This window comes from Schistocerca gregaria, chromosome 3 (assembly GCF_023897955.1).
Source record: "Schistocerca gregaria isolate iqSchGreg1 chromosome 3, iqSchGreg1.2, whole genome shotgun sequence".
Lineage (NCBI taxonomy): Eukaryota > Metazoa > Arthropoda > Insecta > Orthoptera > Acrididae > Schistocerca > Schistocerca gregaria.
This window is the reverse complement of record NC_064922.1, coordinates 551965114-551990809: the sequence shown is the minus strand read 5'-3', so window position 1 is coordinate 551990809 and position 25696 is coordinate 551965114. Positions and strand designations below refer to the sequence as shown.

The 25696-nt window shown below is 38.2% G+C and overlaps 1 protein-coding gene across 4 annotated transcripts in view; it reads left to right on the top strand.

The window, feature by feature from the left end:
• LOC126354030 (fatty acid hydroxylase domain-containing protein 2) overlaps nucleotides 1-25696 on the top strand; it is a 162197-nt gene that overhangs the window by 66045 nt on the left and 70456 nt on the right. For all 4 annotated transcript variants that reach the window (XM_050003364.1, XM_050003365.1, XM_050003362.1 and 1 more), the window contains exons 2-4: nucleotides 3768-3942; nucleotides 14441-14544; nucleotides 21314-21459. In XM_050003364.1, the coding sequence (XP_049859321.1) occupies nucleotides 3776-3942; nucleotides 14441-14544; nucleotides 21314-21459 (417 nt within the window). In that variant the 5' untranslated portion in view covers nucleotides 3768-3775. The remainder of the gene's footprint in view (nucleotides 1-3767; nucleotides 3943-14440; nucleotides 14545-21313; nucleotides 21460-25696) is intronic.

Genomic DNA, 25696 nt, shown 5'->3' with positions numbered 1-25696 from the left:
GAAATATTAAATTTATAAATAGATGTTCATTGTAATTTCTATCAAAAATATGCAATAACATATAAAACAGAATATAGTTCACCAAATTATCCATCATTACAGTCAAAGACGTCTCTAATAAAAGTCAACATACAGTGATATCAAAACAAAGAAAAAATATTACTAGAGACAGCTGAAATGGGATGTTTCACTGTGTACCATGTTTCATTGAGTGACACTCTGCACTTTATACATTTCTCTCTGAGATACACCTTCAAATGATTTTTTAAAATTGATTCCTTTTCTTCCTTAATGCATTTTGGTAGCTTGTTGAAGACCTTTTGCCTGCTTCATTTGGAGCACTCGTGCTCACTTTGAGTGTAATAATTACACCTAATAATAATGTTCCTCTCCTCTTGTTGTTTGGTCATGTACTCCTTTACTTACTTGTATGCAAGTCTGTCTGGGTGGTATTTTCACTACACACTTTACAGTTCTTTTCTGGATTTTAAATATTCTTTTCAAGTAGCGAGCTTGTGCACTTTCCCATATATGGAATGAGTAGGACAGTTAAAGGGATAAAAGTCCATATTAAACTGTTCTGAGGACTTTACCATCCACAACTTTTGCTGTTTTGTGCATGAATTAAATCTACGTGTTTATCTTTCTACAGAGTTCATCTACGTGTCAAATGCTCATTTACAGTAGTTCATAAAATTTTTGTGCCGCTTCCTTCTTTAATTGCCTCTTTATTTAAATTAATATTTGAGTTCTACATTTTGCTCTGTTTGGTTTATAAAGATTGTTTTGTATTAGATATTTATGTGCAGTTTCAATATTTAGCAGTGCTACCTTTTCAAGCTCCTCCTTTATCTCAGCTGCACATATAATTGTAGCATAATTTGCATACATTGTAAGTTTCTGCTTTATATATTATGAGATTATTTACATAGAGTATAAATAGTAGTGGCCCAAGCATGTAACCTCGTGATGCACCAAGTCTGATAATTTGTAACCCAAATCTGTAACTAATTATATCCCCCCCCTCCCCCACACTTGTATGTCTGATTTCTGTGCATGGTTTCTTATTTGTTATGTATGATTTGACTTTGTCATAACATTTCGCTCAAATTCCATTCCGATAGGGGTTCTCCATTAGCCTCAAATGATTCATGCAGTAAAATGCTTTAGACAGGTCCATGAATGTCCTTCAAGTCTTTTGTCGCCTTTCAAGTGAACTCCAAATATGTGTAACTAAATCTGTTGATTTTTCTTTATCGGCATTTCATAGATTTTTGCAGAGGTGGAGATCAAAGATATTGGCCTCTAGTTTCCTAAGTCATCTCTGTTTCCTTTCTTAAATACTGGCTTTAATTTACTTGCTGGAAATGTATCTTCTTCTGCTGCACACTTCAGCATATGTGTTAAGGGTTTTAGTATACTTTCCCTACATTCCTTAGATGAGAAATGACATCATCCAAGCCAGATAAATATTTGACTTTTAGTTACTTTATTAGGTTTGAAACTTATGTATCAGTTGCTGGGATGAAAGCAGTGGTATGGTTTATATGTGGAATTTTCGGCATTGTATGTACTCTTTCTTTTTTTTAAAAAAAAAAAAAAAAACTTTTAGAGCTATACAGGGTGGTCAGAAACAGTCTGAATAAGTTGTAAGGATGTTGGAGGATAATTCAATCGCCCTGCATCTCAGATACTGTCAAACTATCTACGTTCTGACCGCACGTGAAGGTCTCAGGAGCAGCAATATGTTGCTTATTTTTGTAATAAGCATCATTGAAATCCCACAAACACCTATACAAAGCATAGATATCCAAAAAGCGAACACTATTCTCCGTTCCCACATGTCATATTTCAGGTTTGTCCACACTCTACGAACACACACAACCTCAAAACTTATGCAACTAGTGTTGCCAAAGTTGGAACATGCCGAAAATGTTTAGTTTCACTGACAAGTTGCGCAAACACGCAGTGCGCTTGTGCAGTGGCTGTTAGCACAGTTGCCTGCAATCTAGTGTCGTTGTGTAAACTATATTCTAGGGAGCTTGTGAAATATTTTATTTCTTGTGTGGAGTACTTCGCCAGGCTTCCAGCTTTTATTATTTTTTTCATTAGGATTTTGCTGACAAAACATGTAGCATTATAACAATAATTCAATAAAGGAAGAAGAATTGGCGATATTAAATTTCCATCATTGCATATAATTTTCCTATTTTTCTGCCATTAACACCATTGTTAACTGAATTAAGTTTTATGAGTAAATCTACTACCTTTTTCACTCCCATAGCCTGCTGACTTCCATCAGTATTTATGTTAATGTCTATCAAGATTGCAAAATGATCCTCTAGTGTGGAGTTTTACTTGTGCATTATTGTAGTATGAAGAAATATTTGTTAGTTGGTGACCAATAGTAGTTTCACTAGGCATAGTTATTCTGGTGGCTTCATGTAGTTTAATCTTTAGGTTGTAAGTATGCAGTAAGTCCAGTAATGTCTTAATGTTGTTTGCATTTTTCCTTGTGTCTATGTTCAAATCCCCCTCTACCTGCACCTCTAGCTAGCTCACAGATGGCTACCCACTCTCCCAGGAGCCACTAGACACCCCTCAACTCCCTCCCTGCTTTCTGCCACACACTATTCTTCACCCCCAACCCACCTTAAACCCCTACCTCACCCCTGTACTCTCAACGTGGGCCAGGAAAAAGCTGGCAGTCGACTGAGCACAATGTAGGGAGAGTGACGTGTGATAAGCATATGTTTTTGAAAGCTCTTGGTTGAATATTGTAGTTGTTCAGAATAGTTTTATTTCACCATTTGGTGATTGGTAAAGGCCTAATACACAGCATATCTTCCCTGCAATTTTTATTTCCCCTGCTGTAGCTTCCAAGCTCACTTTCCTAGTATATTTTGTGGTATTTTGGATGGCTTTAGTTGATTTGTAGGATTTTTATGCAATGTTCTGCTCAAACTGTTCAGATTGGCATAATTTTTCAAGTTGTAGATGTCTACTTGGTTTCCTTATACCCCATTTTCTGTGACTACTAGAATGTTCCTTCAATAAAACTTTTAATTCATCTGTGTTGTTGTTTGTGTACTGAAGATTCTGGTGAAATATTCTAACTGTTGCCTTTAATTTTAATGATTCTCTTCCTGAGCATTTCACTAGTTTCCCAAGCTTCTTTTGCACAGCACTGATTTTCTTTAGGTTGTGGCACTAAAACCGACCAATTTCTTAGCATTCAGTTTAAATTCCTGGCAATATTTTTACACCATTAACCAAAAGGAGTACTTTCACTTAAGTATTTTCCTGATGTCTTCCTCCACTTATAAGACACAATAAAACATCCTCGCTCCTCTCGTAGGTTAAGTTATGCTAGGGTAGTTTACATAATTTTTAATGAGCTGTTTTATATAATTTTATTACTATTCTCTGCCACATTTTTGTGTTTTAATGTTCATGACTTGGCCTGTATCATTTGTACATTGTACTGCATAATATTCTCAGGGCTAAAGTAAATAAATAAATGTCTGTCAACAAGAATTAGATTTTTTTCTCGTGAAGGTTAGTACTCACCAGCCATTATGTCTCCTTATAATGGTTGCATTCTGATTGAGTATTGAAAGCACTAAAACTCCAGGATGAAGAAAAACAATGATGCTATAATACAGAATATTTGTCATTTTCTCTGCTAGTCATGTTTAAATAGGAAAAACTAACAAATGTATGGTTCATTTATATTCCCATTTGTTAACTTTTTGTCCCATTTTTAGGTCACAATATGACTGAATTCCAGCCTCCATCACTACTGAACAGCAAGAAGGATATTACTAATGGAGTGGTTGTGTCAAGCCAACAGCCAACTCTTCTATCATCACTGAGGAGTGTACTTTTTGTCATTAGTTCTGCTCTCATCGGTTTTGCTGCTTTTAGAAACACTCTAACATGGTAATATTCTTTTTCTTCCATTATGTCACTTGAGAGTGAAGTAACTATGACATTAATGCTGTTACTTGTACATGCTTTTGTTTGTGTAACACAGATAATTACACTGCTTAGGACTGGTGGCTAATAACCAAGCTGGTGTTTTGTTATACAGAGCTTAATAATTAATGGAAAATCTCATATAAAGATGTGAAACAAATACTAACAAAGAGATAGAGGGGCTGGCCAGTAATTACCTCAGCTCAGTACAGCCGATAGATACACAAAAAACAAAAAACAACCGAAAATTTACGTTCCTAGCTTTTGGAATGAATGTTCCTTCATCAGGGAGGAGAGAGGGGAAAGAAAGGGAAGAAGGGAAAGTGGATTTAGGCATGCCTCCATCCTTGCTACCCTCCCTGTTTTCCTTTCCCTGTTGCTTCATAACCTGGGTTGTGAGTAACTAAATCCACTTTCCCTTCTTCCCTTTCTTTCCCCTCTCTCCTCCCTGATGAAGGAACATTTATTCCGAAAGCTAGGAACGTAAATCTTTGGTTGTTTTTTGTGTATCTATCGGCTGTACTGAGCTGAGGTAAGTACTGGCCAGCCCCTCTATCCCTTTGTTAGTATTTGTTATACAGAGCTTATGTAAAATAATTTGTTTTGAGAATGAAGCTGTTAATTATAAACAAAATACATCGAATTTTAGCAATTAATTACTACTTATTTGCTTTGTTGAGTACTTCTGAAGATCAGACAGATTTTGTTAGTAATACAGCAAAAAACTGCCTAACTATTAGAAAAAAAGCGACAAGAGGACTTTGACATCAGATGAAACAAGGTAGTTAGTTATATTGCAATACAGAGTTAAAGATTAATATTTCTATTGTTTACCCCATTCCCTTAAGTGGCATAAAATGCACATATTATATCTATAGTTTTATTTATTCCTATTTAAGAATTCATCTATGGTATAGAAGGAGTTGTCAAGGAGGATTTCACTTTATTTTTGAAGCCATTACTGGTGTCTGTCAGGCACCTTATTTCATGTGGTAATTCCTCGAAAATTTTTACAGCAGCATATTTTACCCTATTTTGTGCCAAAGGTAGGTTGAGAAAAGGATAGTGTAAGTCTTTCTTTTTCTGGTGTTATAAACATGAATATCACTGTTGTTTTTAAACTGGTCCATGTTGTTGAGAACAAATTTCATTAGTGAGTAGATGTATTGTGATGCTGTTGTAAGAATTCCCAATCTTTTAAAAAGTTGCCTACGAGATGTGCAACTATGAACCCCACGCATTATTTTAACCACTTTCTTTTCAGCAGTGAATACTTTTTATCTAAATGTTGAGTTACCCTAAAATATTATTCTGTATGACATCGGAGAGTGAAAGTATGCAAAGTATGTTAGCTTCCTAATTTCTGTATCCTCAAAATTGGCAATTATTCTGATTGCAAAAGTTGCTGAACCTATTCGCTTTAGGAGATCCAAGACATGAATTTTCCAATTAAGATTCTCATCTACATGTGCACCCAAAAACTTAGTATGCTCTGCCCTGTCTACTGACTTCTGTTAATGTGTTTTATTTATTGAAGGAACTGTACTTTTTGCAGCGGATAATTGGATTTACTGTGTGTTTTTTTTTTGTTTTTTTTTTTTTTTCCTTCAAAGTTTAGAGCAAGCGCATTTGCAAAGAACCAATTGATGACTTTTCCAAAGACCTTATTTCTATCATTTTCAATTGGACTTTCCTTTACTGGATTAATAATGATGCTTGTATCATGAGCAAACAGTGTCAGTTCAGCTTCCTGTTTCATTAGGAAGGGAGGTCATTCACATATATCAAGAACAGAGGGGGACCCATGATTGAACCCTGTGTAAAACCTAATGTAATTTCACCCCAGTTAGATGAAGTGGCAAACTTATTTAAATCACTTGCCCCATATAAGGAAACTTTTTGCTTCCTGTTCTATGGATAGGACTTAAACCACTCATATGCTATTCCATTTATACCATAGATTTGTGAGTTCTATAACATATTGTCATGGTTCACACAATCAAATGCTTTGGACAAGTCACAGAAAATTCCTATTGGTGACATTTTACTATTTAAAGACTGTATTAAGTGGACAGTGAAATTGTATATTGCTATCTCAGTGGAACAACGTTTTTGAAATCCAAACTGCGATTTAAAGTCTCCCATTACTGTTGAGATGGCTAACCACTCTTGAGTACATTACTTTCTCAAAGATTTTTGAGAATGCTGTAAGCAAGGATACTGGCAGATAATTATTGACATCTGTGGTGTCCCCCATTCTGTAGAGAGGCCTGACAATGGCACATTTTAACCTGTCTGGGAAAATACCTTGAGTTAGTGATGCATTACATATGTGACTCAGAACATCAGCTGCAATTGCTCCACATTGTTTTAATATCTTGTTAGAGATGTCATCTACTCCAACAGAACATTTATTTTTCAGAGATTTAATAATTTTACTTATTTCACAAGAGGTCGTTAGGTGAGACTTAATCTGACTAAATTTTTTTCAAAACAGGCTCTTCCATGTACTGATAGCTTTTTCTTTTGAACTGTTCTCACCAATTTTTTCTCCTACACTTAAGAAATGATAGTTAAATACATTAGCTACATGTGTACTGTTGGTTAGGATGGTCTCGTTCTCTTTAACAGTAATGCTACATACCCCAGTGGTTACTTTTCCTGTCTTCCTTCTAACAACATTCCATATTGATTTGATTTTATTGCCAGAATTGTTAATTTCTTCTCTAACATACATATTTCATGATTTCCTTACAACTTTTATAGTGTAAAACTACTTCGGGATCTTTACTAGTTCTTGCTGTCTCGTACAGTTTTCTTTTTCTTTCTGAAGACACTTTAACACCTGTAGTAATCCAAGGTTTCTTTGAAAAGTGTTACACTTAGTGATTTTCTTTGGGAAACAATGTTCAAAGAGGATATAAATTTATCAGGAAATATTTTGCATTTATCATTAGCATTTGGCTCATTATGTACATCTCCCCAATTAACATTTCTTAAGCTTTCTCTGAAGTGCTGTATAGATACCAGGTTGAACGACCTCACACTTTTACTTAATGGTTTTCGAACTGTACACCGTGTTAGGTTTTGTAAGTAAATCAGTTGTGCATCATGGTCTGACAGTCCACTTACCACAGGGAAAGCACGTGTGAGTTTTACATAATCTTTCTGTACTAATACATTATCTATTAGCATGCTACTGTCCTGAGCTATACATGTTATATGTTGTTAATAACACTTCTAGTTCACTTTTCCTATCAGAATTACTTAAAAAGTTTATATTGACATCACCACAGATTAATAACTTCTTTTTGTCTAACAGACAGCATAATAGGGAGTCACTTTTTTATGAACAGCTCCCAGTCTCCTAATGGGTTGCTAATATCAATACTACATTATCTAGCTGAAGTTCACGTGCACAAACCTCAAAGTGCTGATCAACCCAAAATTTGCTTACTTCTACAGTTTTGGATTTATACCCTTGTTTTATGAAAATGGCAACTCCTCCTTTATCCATCCTAGATCTAAAAGTGTAAGATGCTAAATTATACCCACTTATACTGAAACTATCCATGCCCACAGTTACATGGTGTTCAGGTAGACAGATTATATCAATCTCATTCTTATTTTTGAGATCATCTAAACACACTGATAGCTCATCTACTTTATTTTTTATTCCCCTGACATTTTGATGAAGTCTGTTGGTACTGCCCTTAGCTTTACCCCAATTAACTTTATGTGAAGTTTCTTTTATTCTATTTATCTTGATTGTTATCTGTCTGGACTTTGGCTTTAACCTAAAAAACCTATCTGCCTGAACCATTAACCACAGGGATCAGCCCTTGTGTGACTGTGGACCCCCTAACAATTTCTGCTAATAGAGAAGCTAACTTACTATTCCCCATCCTTTTCAGGTGCAGGCCATGTGTAGTGTATCCCCACCTACCAATAGCATTTACTGGAACAACACTTATGTAAAATTTGGCCGGTGTCTGGAGCATCCTGTTCAGCTCAGTGTTAACATTCCTTACAGCAGTGTTTACTCAGGACTGATCATGGCACTGAAAGATCTCCACAAACCCCACATTTGTGTGCTCATTTTCTGCTCCTATTTTGTCCAGGTCACGCCTAATACTGTATCTTAGATTCATAGCCAGGCTGTTTCCTGCTCCTCCAACTATAATTACCTGATCTTCTTTCTCAAAGTCGCTGCATAGCTGACCTAAGTTTTCTGTCAATCCAGGTGGTAAGTGTCCATTATGAAATGGGTATATGGAGAGTGTTTGTTGTCTTCTAGGGCAGACTGTGGGTCTCGCAAAATTTTATAGCTTAGGGAATCGCCATGATATAATGTAAAACAAAGAAACAGTGGCAAATAAACCCAAAAATCTGCATTTAAAATTTCGTGATGCTGCAAGCTCAGGATTAACTAAATTTTAGCAAGTGAATTTGAGCAGAGGTGCAGTAGAAACAACTAAAAGAAATTGTGAAGCAACTGAGGAATGAAGGGAAGAAATGTAACCACACATCCAAATGGTGAGAACGCAAACATCTTGGAAACAAAATAAGCATGAAATATAGATAAACAGAAACTCATAGAAAAATTGAAAAATCATAAAGAGAATGAGCAGGATGTAACAAAATTGTACAGGACACATCACAAACTGTTGCGAGACGAGCAGAAGTAGTCTATCAGTATGTGAATGATTGTTGTTCCCTAATTTGAGCAGAAGTAGTCTATCAGTATGTGAATGATTGTTGTTTCCTAATTTGGTATTGATCCTTTTGAAAATCTCTGATTTTTTCTTAATTTGTACTGCTACCCTCACTTACTTTCAATCATATGTAAGTGTATAGAATGTTCTGTACTTCAGTACTTGGCTTATACATTAACATCTGCACACGTAGTCTGGAAACCACTGTGAAACGCGTGGCGGCAGGAACTTTCCATTACACCATGTAATTGTGTTACTTACCTTTCCACGCTAGGAGTGTAGGAAGAATGACAGCTAAAATGCAGCCACTGTTGGTATGTTATTTTGGAGACTAGTATATTCCCTAATTTGTCACTTAATATTTGCTCTTGAAACTTTGTAATTAGGCTTTTGTGAAATTGTTGGTTCCTATCTTAAAGGGTTTGCCAGTTTAGGTTCTTAAACATTACTGAGATGCTCTGCTGTGAGTCAGGCAGACCTGTGACCATACATGCTACTCTTCTTTGTACGTGTTCAGTAACTCTTGTTAGACCTGTTTGTTGTGGTTCCCACACACTTGAACAATATCCTAGAATGGGTCACAAAGTATAAGTATTTTGTAAGTTATTTCCAGTGTAGTTTGGCTATATTTCCCCAGTTCCTACCAATGAACTCGGTCTATACCTTCTTTACCATTTCATATCTCCACAGATTGTTACATGGAAGTATTTATTGTGGTCATAGAACACTATGCTTTTGCATTTTGTGAAGTGCACAATATTACATTTCAAAACATTTAAAGCTTGCTGCTAGTCATCACACCACTTTAGAATCTCATCAAGATCTATCGGAATAATTGTACAGCTTTTTTTGCAGATATTACTTTATTATCTGCAAAAAGTCTGAGGTTAGTATTAACATTGTCTGCATAGTCAACTAATATGCAATGTGAACAGCAATGTTCCAAACACACTTCTCTGGGGCACACCTGAAAGTATTTCTACATTTATTAAAAAACTAAAAACCCGCCTCGATTGCGAAAAAAGCACCTAGTTTTAAGTGTTAGGTTTCGGCATAGATAACTACACCTTCTTCAGAACAACAATAAAACCCACAAGTGCCTAAGAAGACCTTTGTCAGTGATTAAAAGAACACCATAGTTATACATTTATGAACAAAAAAAAAAAAAAGAAACACAAACAGTACATATGTACTACTTAACTTAATGGTGTACACTCCACCTCACATCGGCCTATATTAGATGGGGCATGACCTGCCATAAAGTTTATGGTGGGTCATGGCCCATCGAACATAGGCTGGTGTGAGGTGGAGCATACACCATTAAGTTAAGTAGTGGTTTTGACTTAGTACATATATACTGTTTGTGTTCCCCCACCCCCACTTTTTTTTAATGTATAACTATGGTGTTCTTTTAATCATTGACAAAGGTCAATGAGATTGGATGATAATTTTGTAGATCACTTCTGTTTTCTTGTAGACAGGTGTGATCTGCCCTTTTTTCCCATCATTGGGCACAATCTTTTATTGAAAAGATCTGTGGTATATTATGGTTAAAGTGGAACTTCCTCAGCTACAAATTGTGTATAAAATCTGACAGGGATCCCATCAGGGCCTGCAGCCTTGTTAAGTTTTATTGATTTTAGTTATTTCTCAACACCACTGACACTAATATTTGTATTTATTTTATTTTGTTTGTGATCCTTCTGAACAAACCAACAAATGTTACAAAAATACATAAGTAATATTACATTAGTGGTAAGCTGACAGAAGATCACACTAGTTAGCAGTAATTCCAAGTGAAAAATAAAAAGGAAACTAGTATCTTCACAATTGTTCAGTCTTACATTATATTACATGACACACAAATTTTATAGTTCTAGGAGGTTTTTTCACTGTGACTAACTGTAAAATGACCCATCCAAAGGAAATTGCCTCAGAGGCTGCCTAAATTTGGACTTGTTAACAAACTAACATTTAATATCTGGAGGGAGAACATTGTGAACTTTTGTGCTAGTGTATTGTACGCCCTTCTGCACCATCATCAGATGTTTACAATCACTGAAAATTATGCTCCCTCCTTCTATTGTGTTCATGATATTCACTATTTCTTTTCTACAACTTGGTATTTTTTATTAATGAAATACACAAATGAAAATATAAATTAGCAAGTATTAGTAAGAACTTTTAGTTTCTGGAAAAAGTTTCTATAACTACATCTACGGTCTTACTCTACTCATTATTCTTAAAACATGCTTTGGGCCAAGAATATTTTTGTTGCTAGTGATTGATTTCTCCAAAATATAATTCTGTATGTTATTAGAGAATGTTTTAAGTTCTCACTGTCAGATATAATTTGTAAGGCAAAAATCGATGAGCTGAGTCTCTTACGAAGGTTTATTATATGATGAGAACTATTACTTGTGCAGTCAGTCATAACACTAAAGAACTTTGCTTCAATTCCTTCTACAGCCTGTGTGGAAAACTTAACTGTTAGCTTTACTTTAGTTTTGGCAGCTGTAATGAACTGAATATAGTTAGTTTTTATTAAAATTTATTGAGAGCCCATTGACACTAAACCATTTTACTAAATCAATGAGAGTATTGCTGATATATCAATGAAGATTTTTGCACACATTACTGTCAATTGTAATGTTGGTGTCATCTGCAAAAATAGTAAAATTTCACTGTAGCTCTTTATATTGCGTTAAGTCATTTATAATTATAAGGAACAGTAAAGGACTAAGAAGGGGTCCTTGTGGCACTCTATATTTGGTGCTTCTGCATTCTATTGAAGCCAGACACCACAAAATTGTCTGTACTGTCTAATACCACTTTCTGCTTCCTATCTTTGAGGTATGATAGTAGCAACCTATTTCGTACATCACTTACTCTTAAAAGGTTTGCTTTCAGTAGTAGTATTTGTTGGTTCAGAGTGTCAAAGACTTTTGATGAATCACAAAATAATCCTGTTGTCACCATTTTGTCATTTAGAGACTCCACAACTTTATTTATAAAAGCATAGATTGCTTGTTCATTTGACAGACCCTTTTGGAAACCAGACTGCTGTGAATACTAAACCTATCTAGATAATCCAAAATTATTGTATACATGACTGTTTCTAATAAGCCTGAAAAAGCAGTAGTGAGATATATTGTCCTATAATTTTTCCGTTTCTTCATCGTCCTGAAGAGTAATTTCACAACAATATTCTTGAGGTATACGGTCATGTGGAGTGAGGAGTTAACTATCAAGGTCAGATAGCTGATTCAAAACTCAGATTTGCAGTGGTGCAAGAATGTGTACTTAGCTTGCATGTAAAGGAACATTTGTAAATGGAGTTCTGCACTTTTACTTTTGCTTTTCTACCCTAAATTTCAGTCTCTATGTTATCCATGAGTGTCGGAACACTAGCTTTAATGCCACTGACAACCTTTATATTTGACAAGTATTTCTTTGGTGTTTGAGAGAGGTCGCTCAGTAAGATTCTACCACAGAAATCATTAAAGATTTTGTACATTACCTATCTTACAGCCAAACATTTTTCATTTAGCATTTCTGTCGATAGCTGTATCCTTTGTTTTACACTTATTGTGCTGTACTCATGGTTCCTTCAGAAGTTTCTTTATATAGAATTTATACTATGGAGGATCCCTTACATCAAGAATTGCTCTAGTACATATCTGTTCAGTGCATGGTTAACTACTCTTCTAAACCTGAGCCACAGTTACTCTGCATGCTCATCCCCAGAGCTTTCTTCTTTGAGATATGACATTGCTGCCTCTTTATCCAGTTTACTGAACATGTAAATCATTCTTCTTGTTTTAGTTACAGTGTGAACATTAATAATGATTGTTGTTACAACTGCCTTGTGGTCACTGATCCCAGTTTGATTGTGGGCATCCTCATAGAGATCAGGTCTACTTGTTATTCTGATATCATTGGGCTTTTGAACAATTAGTTCTAAGTGTTTTCAGAGAAAGCATTTGGTATTGTTTTGCAAGCTGTCATGTCCTGCACAGTGCTTAGTAAACGGTAAACTGTCCTCCAGTGTTGACAGTATGATTGGATAACATTCATGCTTATGAGCTAAGGTTGTCCTCAAAGTTTTTTCTTGTATCCTCTGGGGGAGGGGGATTGTCTTCGTGGTCAATATAAGGATCCAGCTGTAAGATCATGTGCACCTATGGCACAAGTCTTGCCCACACTGTCTCAGACGCAGCTTCAATTTTTAACTTGGTGGGTTTGAGTTTCTTGTCTATTGTGATAAATACATCTCCTCCCTGTCCCATTAGCCTGTTGCTTTGTGTTAGATTCCCTTAACAAATCTCACTGCTATCAATTTTGGGTTTTAACCATCAATGTACCTAGTATTATGTGATCTCTAGTGCTTGTTAGGATCACTTCAAACTGTGGAACTTTGTTGTAAATGTTTAACATTTTATCACCAGAAATTTAATATTCTTAGGTATCTGTGTCACACTTGTTTCTGTTGTGCCATAAACTCCCTTACAGACTGATATGTATGGCTCTGAATTCTCAGAAAATATAAAAACAATTTCTCAAGCATCTTTATTAGTTAGGAAATCTTATATGCATTGGAACACCTGGTTGTCTAAGCTCACCATCAATCTAACGTAGCCTGTCTTAAATTCTGTATCAGGATTTTTGTGTCATTTGGTATACTTCATCGATTGCAGTAAACAGTCCTGTTCCGTGAACCATTGTCCTCATTGTATAAAAGTTTTTTAAATCAATTTTTTCTCTTTCTTGCCAAAGAGTGCAATATTTATAGACATTCAGTGAGAGAGCCAAAAATGGAACACTGCCATTTTAAATGTAAATAGTTTGCAAGAGTTTTTTTTATTTATTGAAGTAGTGTGTGGAAGAATGACTCACAGAAAAATAAACAAAAATGACTAGGTCACTCACATTCATCTGCTTGGTGCATGGCACATGGGCACACAGGCACACACAAATGCAGGCCAGGAAATTTAATTAGCTTTTAATGGTGCCACTTCATCTGCTGTTTAAGAATATGCACACATATCCACTCGCCATGGCTGTAGGTGTGTGCATTTGAGTGCCTGTGTAGTTGTGTGTGTGTGAATGTGTGTACTTTTACTAAGAAAGAGCAAGAGTTCAAAAGTTGGTGTGAATACTGTTTCATGTTGTGTGTGCTTATGATACACCCATTAGTCTGCTATAGGTGAGTAGTTGCCTTTCCATTGTTTTATATATTCATTCATGCACAGGTATAGAGCCACAAGTGTGTACATATGAGCTCGTGTATGTACTTAAACTGGAACGAGAGTGTTGCTACTCGCCACACAGTGGAAATGCTGAGTCGCAGACAGGCACAACAAAAAGACTCTCACAATTAAAACTTTCGGCCATTAAGGCCTTCATCAACAATAGAACACACACACACACACACACACACACACACACACACACACAGTGTGGTTTTAGTTGCATGAGACTGCTGTCGTGTGTGTGGGGGGGGGGGGGGGGGGCATGTATTGTTGACGAAGGCCTTACTGGCCGAAAGCTTTAATTATGAGAGTCTTTTTGTTGCGCCTGTCTGCGACTCGGCATCTCCTATATATGGTGAGTACCATCCTGTTATTTGTATCGTGAAGTATTATACATTTTATATATGGACAGATTGTAATTGTTGTTTTTATTGTAATTAACTTTTACTGTTGTGATTTAAGATTATGTGTGTCTTTCTCATGATGGTGAAAAAGGCATCTGCAGAGGTTCTGGGGAGCATCTGGTGATTTCTGGCAATCACTTTGGGATCGTCTACTAGATGTAACAGGCGAGAACCCAGCAACATTTTGGGTGTATGGTATGTTACTTAGCAAGCAAAATATCATATAAAAAATCTTTGCGAGTATAATTCATCATTTTAACAAAAAAGTGGTTTAAATTGCAACAATGTTTTTATGTTTGATTCCAGTAACTGGTTTTGGTTTATGAGATCTCCTTCAGGCCAGATGCTCCAGATGATACAGGGAACTAGTTCATGGAGCCACTCAGTAGTATGTACCAGTACTACACAATTGAGCAGTTGCAACAGGTTCCAGTAGTACTACCAAGTGGCTCTGTGAATTGGCTCCTTATCCCATCCAATCTCTCTTGCCTGAAGATGGTCCTATAGGCTGAAATTGGTTACCAGAATCAAAAGTACATAAGTTATTGCAATTTGAACTTCTTTAACTAAAACTGTAAGCACAATCACTGTAGTTCCACAATAGTTGTAAAAAATTATTAAGTTTATAATGTTTGTAAGGTTACACCAGTTCTCAAATTGTGAATGAAATACTGAAAGAATCGCCTAAGATCAGATCTTGCATATTTAAGTCTAGGTGGCATTTTACCCCTCTCTCAGTAAAGCACTATTAATGGGAAGCGATGAAATATAATATAAAAAAACTAGAGCACTACTGGTGATCCATTACACTCTCTTTTCATTTCTATCTCTACCCCTGCCTCCCCATGAGACTCCTGTCAAACCTACCACCTGTACTAGCATCAACTTTTCAGTCTTCAGTGTTTAAGCTGTTAGTGATCTTTTATTACTAACTTAGTATATCCTCTCTTGCTCAAGAATAATTAAGAGTTCCAAATACACTGTTAATATGCTGTTAGTTGGAATTACTTTAATAAATGACTGCAAAACTGGGAAAAAATTGTGATTCGGTACATATTGTTAGTTTAGAATGGTAAGATTGTACCACTAAATGACTAAACACTGTGTTAATGACTTGGGTGTGCAAATTAGAATGTGAATGCATATAGCTTTGTGCACAGAGTGAGACAGTCAGTACATTGCAGTCTAGCTAGTGTGTTCTGTCTGTGGCCCTCACCACATGCTCTACTTGTCTTTCTCCATGGCAACTGGCAATGTTCTACAATTTTAGTGGGTGTACTTTGTCTCATGTGGTAAATTACCCCTTGGTAATGCGCATTGACTCTTTACACATATTCATTTTGCGTCAAGATACATGAAAATTGTCTCCAGGAAATGATATCAAAAGTTTCTTACTGCATTTTTTATCTCTATTTAGAATGGGACATTAATACATTTATTACCTTTGTTGGGACCCTTTAATTTTGCTATGTTCTATTTGTGGATCTCTCAGTCTTCTGTTATCAGTTCATAGGTTCCTCCTGATGCTCAATTACTGAAGATCTACTGGCCATCTATAGCTTGCAAGTAATTCTTGTCTGGTGGGTATGATATTGTAGCTGTCTTTGACAGTTGCCCTTCCTCCTTCTCTCCCTCCCTTCCTTCCTTCCTTTTCAAATGATGGCTCTTGTTTCATTCTACAGTATTTCATCATACTATCTGTATTTGTTCCTTTTCAAAGGCCTTGGTCTTCTTTCAGTAGCCACTACTATTGACTTTTCACACGACCTTTCTTTTAGGTGTTAGTGTTTTAGCCTTTTTTCAGCTTTAAGAAGTTTAGCAAGGATTCAATTCCATTCTGTACTTATACCCATGTTCAGGTCTCCTACGTCCATTTTGACCTCAATCTTCAACTTGTTTTCATTCTGTTTTTATATTCCAGTAACTGACTAGGACCTTAGGAGTTCAGGGAAATATTTCATCAAAACCTCATTTGTTGAAAAAGGAAAGAAGTTTAGAGTTTAATGTCCCGTCCACAATGAGGTCATTGGGAATGGAGCACAAGCTCATGTTTGGGAAGGATTAAGAATGAAACTAGCTGTGTACATTCAAGCAAATCATCCTGGCATTTGCCTTAAACAATTCAGGAAAATAATGGGAAACCTAAATCTGGTTGGCTGGGTACAACCTAAATCTGGTTGGCTGGGTACTAGCCACTTTGCCATCTGACTCAATCATTTATTCATATGGTGATGGATACTCCTTGGTGAAATGTAAATAATATAAGACCTCATTGCCACTGGGTGAAGATCTTGTCCTTTTTATGGAATAATTTACTTCTCTTACCAAGAAAATCTGACTGAGCTGCTTATACCATTCTTTTGACTATTTCCTCATCATTTTCTTTTGTGATTCTGACTATTTTCCTTCACTATATTTGACCAAAATTGATGTTCATTATTCATGAATGCATTGTAACCTTATATGTTTTGTCATCTGTAACTGACAATATCTTCACATTTTTTGTGGAACCATACTCATTTTCTATGTGATTATTTGAGAATTAACTCATGTGGTCTATGTATGATGTTATCCATTGTTATTTTCCTATTTCTACTGCATTTGTGTATTATGCACCTTGTTCTTTCAGCAACTTCAGCTGTTTATTGACGGTCCACATTAGATTTGTGTGTTATGACTGCAATACAAAGAAGCTATTTCATAACTGATTTCGGTTGCAAAACAACGATCTTCATATCTGTGAAAAGTAAAGGGGAATGGTTATCAGAAAGGGAAACATAACTCATAAGGGTGCATTGCTAACAAAAAATTGTGCCCTACCAACATGATAGTCAGTTCCTGTGCACCACCTACACGAGTATCCAAATTCAACAGATAGTGGATGTGCAGAGATGTACAGCTACAATGTAAGTACATGAGAGGAAAGTGCAGCTAAAATTTCCAGTTAAAAGTTACTGAAAAATCCAAATGACGAAGGGCAGCATTTTAAAAATTCTAGTATAACAATCTCCTAAAAAATCGACTGAGAAGTCACACTTACAAAGGCATTTATTACATGTCATTGTGGGTTTATTAGACAGTATGAGAAAAGGCAAAGAAAAATTACTCAGGAGAAGGGAAACATAGAAATACAGATGCTCTCTGTAGGTGGAGGAGGAAAGACATTTACCCACAGGAGTTGTTAAACCCGCAAAAGTAAAACTGACTGCAGGCCCCAGGGTAAATAAACATCAGTTTATTAAAATGTATATAATAAGGAAAATTATATGGGATGAAATAAAATGAGAAACTATAAATGCTCTCAGAATGAGATTTTCACTCTGCAGCGGAGTGTGTGCTGATATGAAACTTCCTGGCAGATTAAAACTGTGTGCTTGAACTACGGGAGCTTTGCCTTTCGCGGGCAAGTGCTCTATCATCTGAGCTACTGAAGCACGACTCACGTCCGGTCCTCACAGCTTTACTTCTGCCAGTATCTCGTCTCCTACCTTCCAAACTTTACAGAAGCTCTCCTGCGAACCATGCAGAAGTAGCACTCCTGAAAGAAAGGATACTGCGGAGACATGGCTTAGCCACAGCCTGGGGGATGTTTCCAGAATGAGATTTTCACTGTGCAGCGGAGTGTGCGCTGATATGACACTTCCTGGCAGATTAAAACTGTGTGCCGGACCGGTTTATCTCTGTCACAAGATTCGATTGAAATGACTAAAATCAATTATCTAAATGGTGTTTTATATTGCACTGAAGACAAATTAATAGTGAACTGTCACTGATGACATGTCTCCTTAACTGATTATGTCAGTTAGTTGGTGTATCACTCTACAAATATACAGTACATATATTTGGCACTGGGTTTCCAATATTTGATTTATTGTGACATTTATCAGGGATATCAATTGTGGAACTGCTTAAGGCCCCCCCCCCCCCCCCCTCCTCTTCTCTCCCCCATCCCTCAAAGATAGGTCGTAGTGTGTTTTATATTCAAACAAGAAGTCCGAAGGACATGTATTTTATTTCATAATTAGCCATATAAAGGTATCTGTTTTGTTACAGTTTTATTCTAGGCCAGTTTTTGTTGGACGTATGGAACATAATCCTGGATATGATATTGGAAAGTACTGAGTGAAATATATATACTGGAAAGAGTAAAAGTTATAACTCACTTCATAGTCAAGGCACTGAGTGGTTGTTGGACATGTAAACAAGATTGGACATTTTGCTGAAATTTCAGTGCCATCCTTCCAGATGAAGAAAACGTATGCATGCACGCGCGTGCGCGCGCACACACACACACACACACACACACACACACACACACACACACACACACACACAGAGAGAGAGAGAGAGAGAGAGAGAGAGAGAGAGAGAGAGAGAGAGAGAGAGAGGGGGGGGGGGTCCATTTTCCCAGATGACTACATTGTTCTGGCACTGCAGCTCAATTACTGAGCTAGAACAGTTTGGTTGGTTAGTACAATGTTGCTATATATTTCTATGTGTTTTTTTGTGTAAATCAGCATGAAAGAAGACATTGTCTGAAGGCTCACCAAATTTTCAGTCTTATGTGCCTTTCAGTGGTTCAGTGCCTCCGGTAAATGATAAATGGTTACCTTTACTTTTCCTTAATTGAACACATACTTAGATCATTTTGTGAATTAGTAGATTATGTACTCACATTGAAATATATGATATAAGAGTATTTTATGTCACTTACGTATGAATCAGAATAAATAAAATAGAAAGAAACTTCCACATGGGAAAAATAACACCAACCACTTTCTCGAACGCCTGGAATCCGTACCCAATCTGTTACCCCCGGAAACCATCCTTGTAACCATTGATGCCACTTCCCTATACACGAATATCCTGCACGTCCAGGGCCTCGCTGCGATGGAGCACTTCCTTTCACGCCGATCACCTGCCACCCTACCTAAAACCTCTTTCCTCGTCACCTTAGCCAGCTTCATCCTGACCCACAACTTCTTCACTTTTGAAGGCCAGACATACCAACAATTAAAGGGAACAGCCATGGGTACCAGGATGGCCCCCTCGTATGCCAACCTATTTATGGGTCGCTTAGAGGAAGCCTTCTTGGTTACCCAAGCCTGCCAACCCAAAGTTTGGTACAGATTTATTGATGACATCTTTATGATCTGGACTCACAGTGAAGAACAACTCCAGAATTTCCTCTCCAACCTCAACTGCTTTGGTTCCATCAGATTCACCTGGTCCTACTCCAAATCCCATGCCACTTTCCTAGACGTTGACCTCCATCTGTCCAATGGCCAGCTTCACACATCCGTCCACATCAAACCCACCAACAAGCAACAGTACCTCCATTATGACAGCTGCCACCCATTCCATATCAAACGGTCCCTTCCCTACAGCCTAGGCCTTCGTGGCAAACGAATCTGCTCCAGTCCTGAATCCCTCGACCATTACACCAACAACCTGAAAACAGCTTTCGCATCCCGCAACTACCCTCCCAACCTCGTACAGAAGCAGATAACCAGAGCCACTTCCTCATCCCCTCAAACCCAGAACCTCTCACAGAAGAACCCCAAAAGTGCCCCACTTGTGACAGAATACTTCCCGGGACTGGATCAGACCTTGAATGTGGCTCTCCAGCAGGGATACGACTTCCTAAAATCCTGCCCCGAAATGAGATCCATCCGTCATGAAATCCTCCCCACTCAACCAAGAGTGTCTTTCCGCCGTCCACCTAACCTTCGTAACCTCTTGGTTCATCCCTATGAAATCCCCAAACCACCTTCCCTACCCTCTGGCTCCTACCCTTGCAACCGCCCCCGGTGTAAAACCTGTCCTATGCACCCTCCCACCACCACCTACTCCAGTCCTGTAACCCGGAAGGTGTACACGATCAAAGGGAGAGCCACGTGTGAAAGCACCCATGTGATTTACCAACTGACCTGCCTGCTCTGTGACGCTTTCTATGTGGGAATGACCAGCAACAAACTGTCCATTCGCATGAATGGACACAGGCAGACAGTGTTTGTTGGTAATGAGGATCACCCTGTGGCTAAACATGCCTTGATGCACGGCCAGCACATCTTGGCACAGTGTTACACCGTCCGAGTTATCTGGATACTTCCCACCAACATCAACTTATCCGAACTCCGGAGATGGGAACTCGCCCTTCAGTATATCCTCTCTTCTCGATATCCGCCAGGCCTCAACCTCCGCTAATTTCAAGTTGCCGCCGCTCATACCTCACCTGTCTTTCAACAACTTCTTTGCCTCTGTACTTCCGCCTCGACTGACATCTGTGCCCTTACTCTTTGCCTTTAAATATGTCTGCTTGTGTCTGTGTATGTGCGGATGGATATGTGTGTGTGTGTGTGTGTGTGTGTGTGTGTGTGTGTGTGTGTGTGTGTGTGTGCGCGAGTGTACACCTGTCCATTTTTTCCCCTAAGGGAAGTCTTTCCGCTCCCGGGATTCGAATGACTCCTTACCCTCTCCCTTAAAACCCACATCCTTTCGTCTTTCCCTCTCCTTCCTGAAGAAGCAACCATCGGTTGCGAAAGCTAGTAATTCTGTGTGTGTGTTTGTGTGTTTTGTTCATGAATCAGAATAAAGATTGAAGAGGAGAATCAGAAATTTTAACACACACAGAATGTTTGCCTGAAGTGAAAAATGTATAAATAGAATGACAAGTCACATGTACAGAATTCTTTGTGACAGAGTTAGAGTACTGAGAGAAAAGACTCCAAAGTTTAAACCATATTAATTGCAAATGTTTGTTTTTCTTAAAATATACCAGTTTGTTGTTGCTGCAGTGTTGATGATGATTGTTTATGGATTACTGTTATAAATGTCAAGGAATTTTTACAAAAAGTATTTTATTAACATATTTTGTTACATATCCTGTGATTTCTTTTTGTCATTCTATATCTCTTTCTGTCAAAGCCACTACATTCCCCATATTTTCACTATGTTTTGACAGGTACAACAGCACTAACAATTGTTGTCTACTGGACATTTGGGGGAATATACACAATATTAGATGTTACCAACAAACCATCTGTCATCCGCAGGTATAAGATTCAACCTGGGACAAATGAGCCAGTGGACACAAAACGTTTAATGAAAGTGAGTATCTACATAATTAAATGAAAGTTGAATGTTTGTGAGAAGACTTGTATATGTTAAGGCTTAGAAACTGAGTGGTACTGATTCTGAAATTAAAGCAGCCAGTGAAAAAATTATGTGAAGAAATCATAAAGAAAAAACATAGAAAGTCTACTGGAAGAAAATTATGCCTGAGGGGACAACTAGAAGGAGAGAGGCAAGGTGCAGGAGAGGTGTAGGATGCAGAAGTAGAATGATAAACAGTAAAAATAAAGACCACTATCTATGCAGAAAATGTTGATTGTGAGGAGAAATAAAAAAAAGCTGATTATTCTGACAGTATGGGCTTCTCTGTTGATTAAGGTACTTTGCAGATTAACAGTTGGCATTTGAGTATCCAGCTACTGAATTGTGGTCTTGATATCCCTGTTTAGCAGTACCAGTGATTTGTATTCATTATCATTGAAAATATTTTCAAACATACAGCTGGCTCCAATCACCCATCTGAAGTTATCTTGTTGTAATTTCTATTGCTACTGTTTTCATCTCATTCCTCAGCTTCATTCTCATGTATTCCCTCTGTTCTATACATCTTATTTTTCTCACACACCTCTTTTTTTGTAAACATCTATTTTTCTATTTTTTTAAATTTATTTTTTTATGAAAGTAGTGCTAGTTACATATGATTAAGCGCTTGTGCTCCCTGCCTGTCCCGACCTATAAGCATTTCAGGGAACTCAACCAGACTGAGGAACTGGTCACCACTGCCCAGTTCCCTGTAACCTGTAACTGGGAACTTTGTGTTACAGGAAACAAGGATGTTGATCTAACTGCACAATCGTTCTCAGACAATTTTCCAAGGAAGACATAAACCAATTTATATACATTAATCATTCATCGAATTAAAGATAGTAGTAGTTCAACTTGTCATAACAGGGGTATTGCGAGCCCATGTGCTGGTTGCTGGCATGCTCGGGAAGGGGAAGATGTCAGGTAGCAGCACATTTGACTGCAGCCAGGTCATGGTTGCCAGATGCTAGGACACTCCATCTACGAAGATGTGCGAGCAATGATCTCTTCATATCCCACAAACCCAAGCATGTGCTCTGAGTTACCAGTTAGTTTGAAGAAAACGGCCACTATTAGAATGAACAGCAATGAACAACATGATATTGATGGTAGGGTTTGCGTTTGAGTATCATATTATTGCAATCATGGCTAGATAGCCCACAGTACAGTAAATCACTCATCATAAATACAGGACAACAACATTGTTGAGAATTTGTGCCATCGAAAATAACCTCGTTGGTATAGCGTGCAGAAGCCATCACCTCACTTATTAACCTCTTCTCACTTCATTTAACACGGCACAGAAATTAACATGAGAACAAAATGAGTGAAGTGTGGAGAAAGGTTGCTTTATTGCTGTACACATTGGAACAAACTGAGTACTGTTGATGCAGTTGATACAGACATTCTTATGTTGCAAATACTTGTATGGAGTGAAATGAGTTTATATATAAAAAGAAACTTCCACATGGGAAAAATATATTAAAAACAAAGATTCCAAGACTTACCAAGCGGGAAAGCGCTGGCAGACAGGCACAATGAACAAAACACACAAACACACACACAGAATTACTAGCTTTCGCAACCGATGGTTGCTTCTTCAGGAAGGAGAGGGAAAGACGAAAGGATGTGGGTTTTAAGGGAGAGGGTAAGGAGTCATTCCAATCCCGGGAGCGGAAAGACTTCCCTTAGAGGAAAAAAAGGACAGGTGTACACTCGCGCGCGCGCACACACACACACACACACACACACACACACACACACACACACACACACACACACATATGTGCGGATGGATGTGTGTGTGTGTGTGTGTGTGTGTGTGTGTGTGTGTGTGTGTGTGTGTGTGTGTGTGTGTGTGTGTGTGCGCGCGAGTGTACACCTGTCCTTTTTTTCCCCTAAGGGAAGTCTTTCCGCTCCCGGGATTGGAATGACTCCTTACCCTCTCCCTTAAAACCCACATCCTTTCGTCTTTCCCTCTCCTTCCTGAAGAAGCAACCATCGGTTGCGAAAGCTAGTAATTCTGTGTGTGTGTTTGTGTGTTTTGTTCGTTGTGCCTGTCTGCCGGCGCTTTCCCGCTTGGTAAGTTTTGGAATCTTTGTTTTTAATATATTTTTCCCATGTGGAAGTTTCTTTCTATTTTATCAAGACTTACCAAGCGGGAAAACGCCGGCAGACAGGCACAAGAACAAAACACACAAACACACACACAGAATTACTAGCTTTCGCAACCGATGGTTGCTTCTTCAGGAAGGAGAGGGAAAGACGAAAGGATGTGGGTTTTAAGGGAGAGGGTAAGGAGTCATTCCAATCCCGGGAGCGGAAAGACTTCCCTTAGGGGGAAAAAAAGGACAGGTGTACACTCACACGCGCGCACACACACACACACACACACACTTCTGTGTGTGTGTTTGTGTGTTTTGTTCTTGTGCGTTTTCCCGCTTGGTAAGTCTTGGAATCTTTGTTACATATTCACTCATGAGAATGCATTGTCCGTGCTTCAGGGAAAATGGGGATGCTACATACTAGGTGTATATAATTGTTCATGAGGATATGTATGATTGAAGTGTGTCTCCTTGCAAAACATACTTGATTGCAAACAAGATACTGACTGCCCAACATTTATGCGTTCTTCAGGTTCTTATGCACAGTAAGATCATTGTTCTAACAGAAAACAAGATGTTGTGTCGTTTCTTATAGAAATGGAAACACATCGAATACTCTCCAGCCTTGATTAATCAAATTGTAAATAAACTTTCTGTATATTGAAATATCTTTTCTCAGTCTCATGGGGCACGAGGCAGCTGAAAAAGAAATAAATAAAAGGGAAGAAGAAGAACCAGAGAGATGATAAAATTTTGACTGAAACAAAAAGCATTCTATAATGGTGGCTTTATGAATATTACCGCATAAACTACCTTATCATACACTACTGGCTATTAAAATTGCTACACCACGAAGATGACGTGCTACAGATGCGAAATTTAACCAACAGGAAGAAGGTTCTGTGATATGCAAATGATTATCTTTTCAGAGCATTCACACAAGGTTGGCTCCGGTGGTGACACCAACAATGTGCTGACATGAGGAAAGTTTCCAACCGATTTCTCATACTCAAACAGCAGGTGACCGGTGTTACCTGGTGAAATGTTGTTGTGATGCCTCGTGTAAGGAGGAGAAATGCGTACCATCACATTTCCAACTTTGATAAAGGTCGGATTGTAGCCTATCACGATTGAGGTTTATCGTATCACGACATGGTTTTTTGCGTTGGTCAAGATCCAATGACTGTTAGCAGAATATGGAATTGGTGGGTTCAGGAGGGTAATATGGAACGCCGTGCTGGATCCCAACGGCCTCGTATCACCAACAGTTGAGATGACAGGCATCTTATCCGCATGGCTCTAACGAATCGTGCAGTCACGTCTCGATCCCTGAGTCAACAGATGGGGACGTTTGCAAGACGACAACCATCTGCACAAACAGTTCGACGACATTTGCAGCAGCATGGACTATCAGCTCAGAGATCATGGCTGTGGTTACCCTTGATGCTGCCTCACAGACAGGAGTGCCTGCGATGGTGTACTCAACGACGAACCTGGGTGCACAAATGGCAAAATGTCATTTTTTTCGGATGAATTCAGGTTCTGTTTACAGCATCATGATGGTCGCATCCATGTTTGGTGACATCGCAGTGAACGCACATAGGAAGCATGTATTCAACATCGCCATACTGGCGTATCACCCTGCGTGATGGTATGGGGAGCCATTGGTTACACGTCTCGGTCACCTCTTGTTCACATTGACGGCACTTTGAACAGTGGACATTACATATCAGATGTGTTACGACCTGTGGCTCTACCCTTCATTCGATCCCTGCTAAACCCTTCATTTGAGCAGGATAATGCAGGACCGCATGTTGCAGGTCCTGTACGGGCCTTTCTGGATACAGAAAATGTTGGTCTGCTGCCCTGGCCAGCACACTCTCCAGATCTCTCTCCAATTGAAAACATCTGGTCAATGGTGGCCGAGCAACTGGCTTATCACAAAACGCCAGTCACTATTCTTCATGAACTGTGGTATCGTGTTGAAGATGTATGGGCAGCTGAACCTGTACACGCCGTCCAAGCTCTGTTTGCCTCAATGCCCAGGCGTATCAAGGCCGTTATTACGGCCAGAGTGTGAAAAT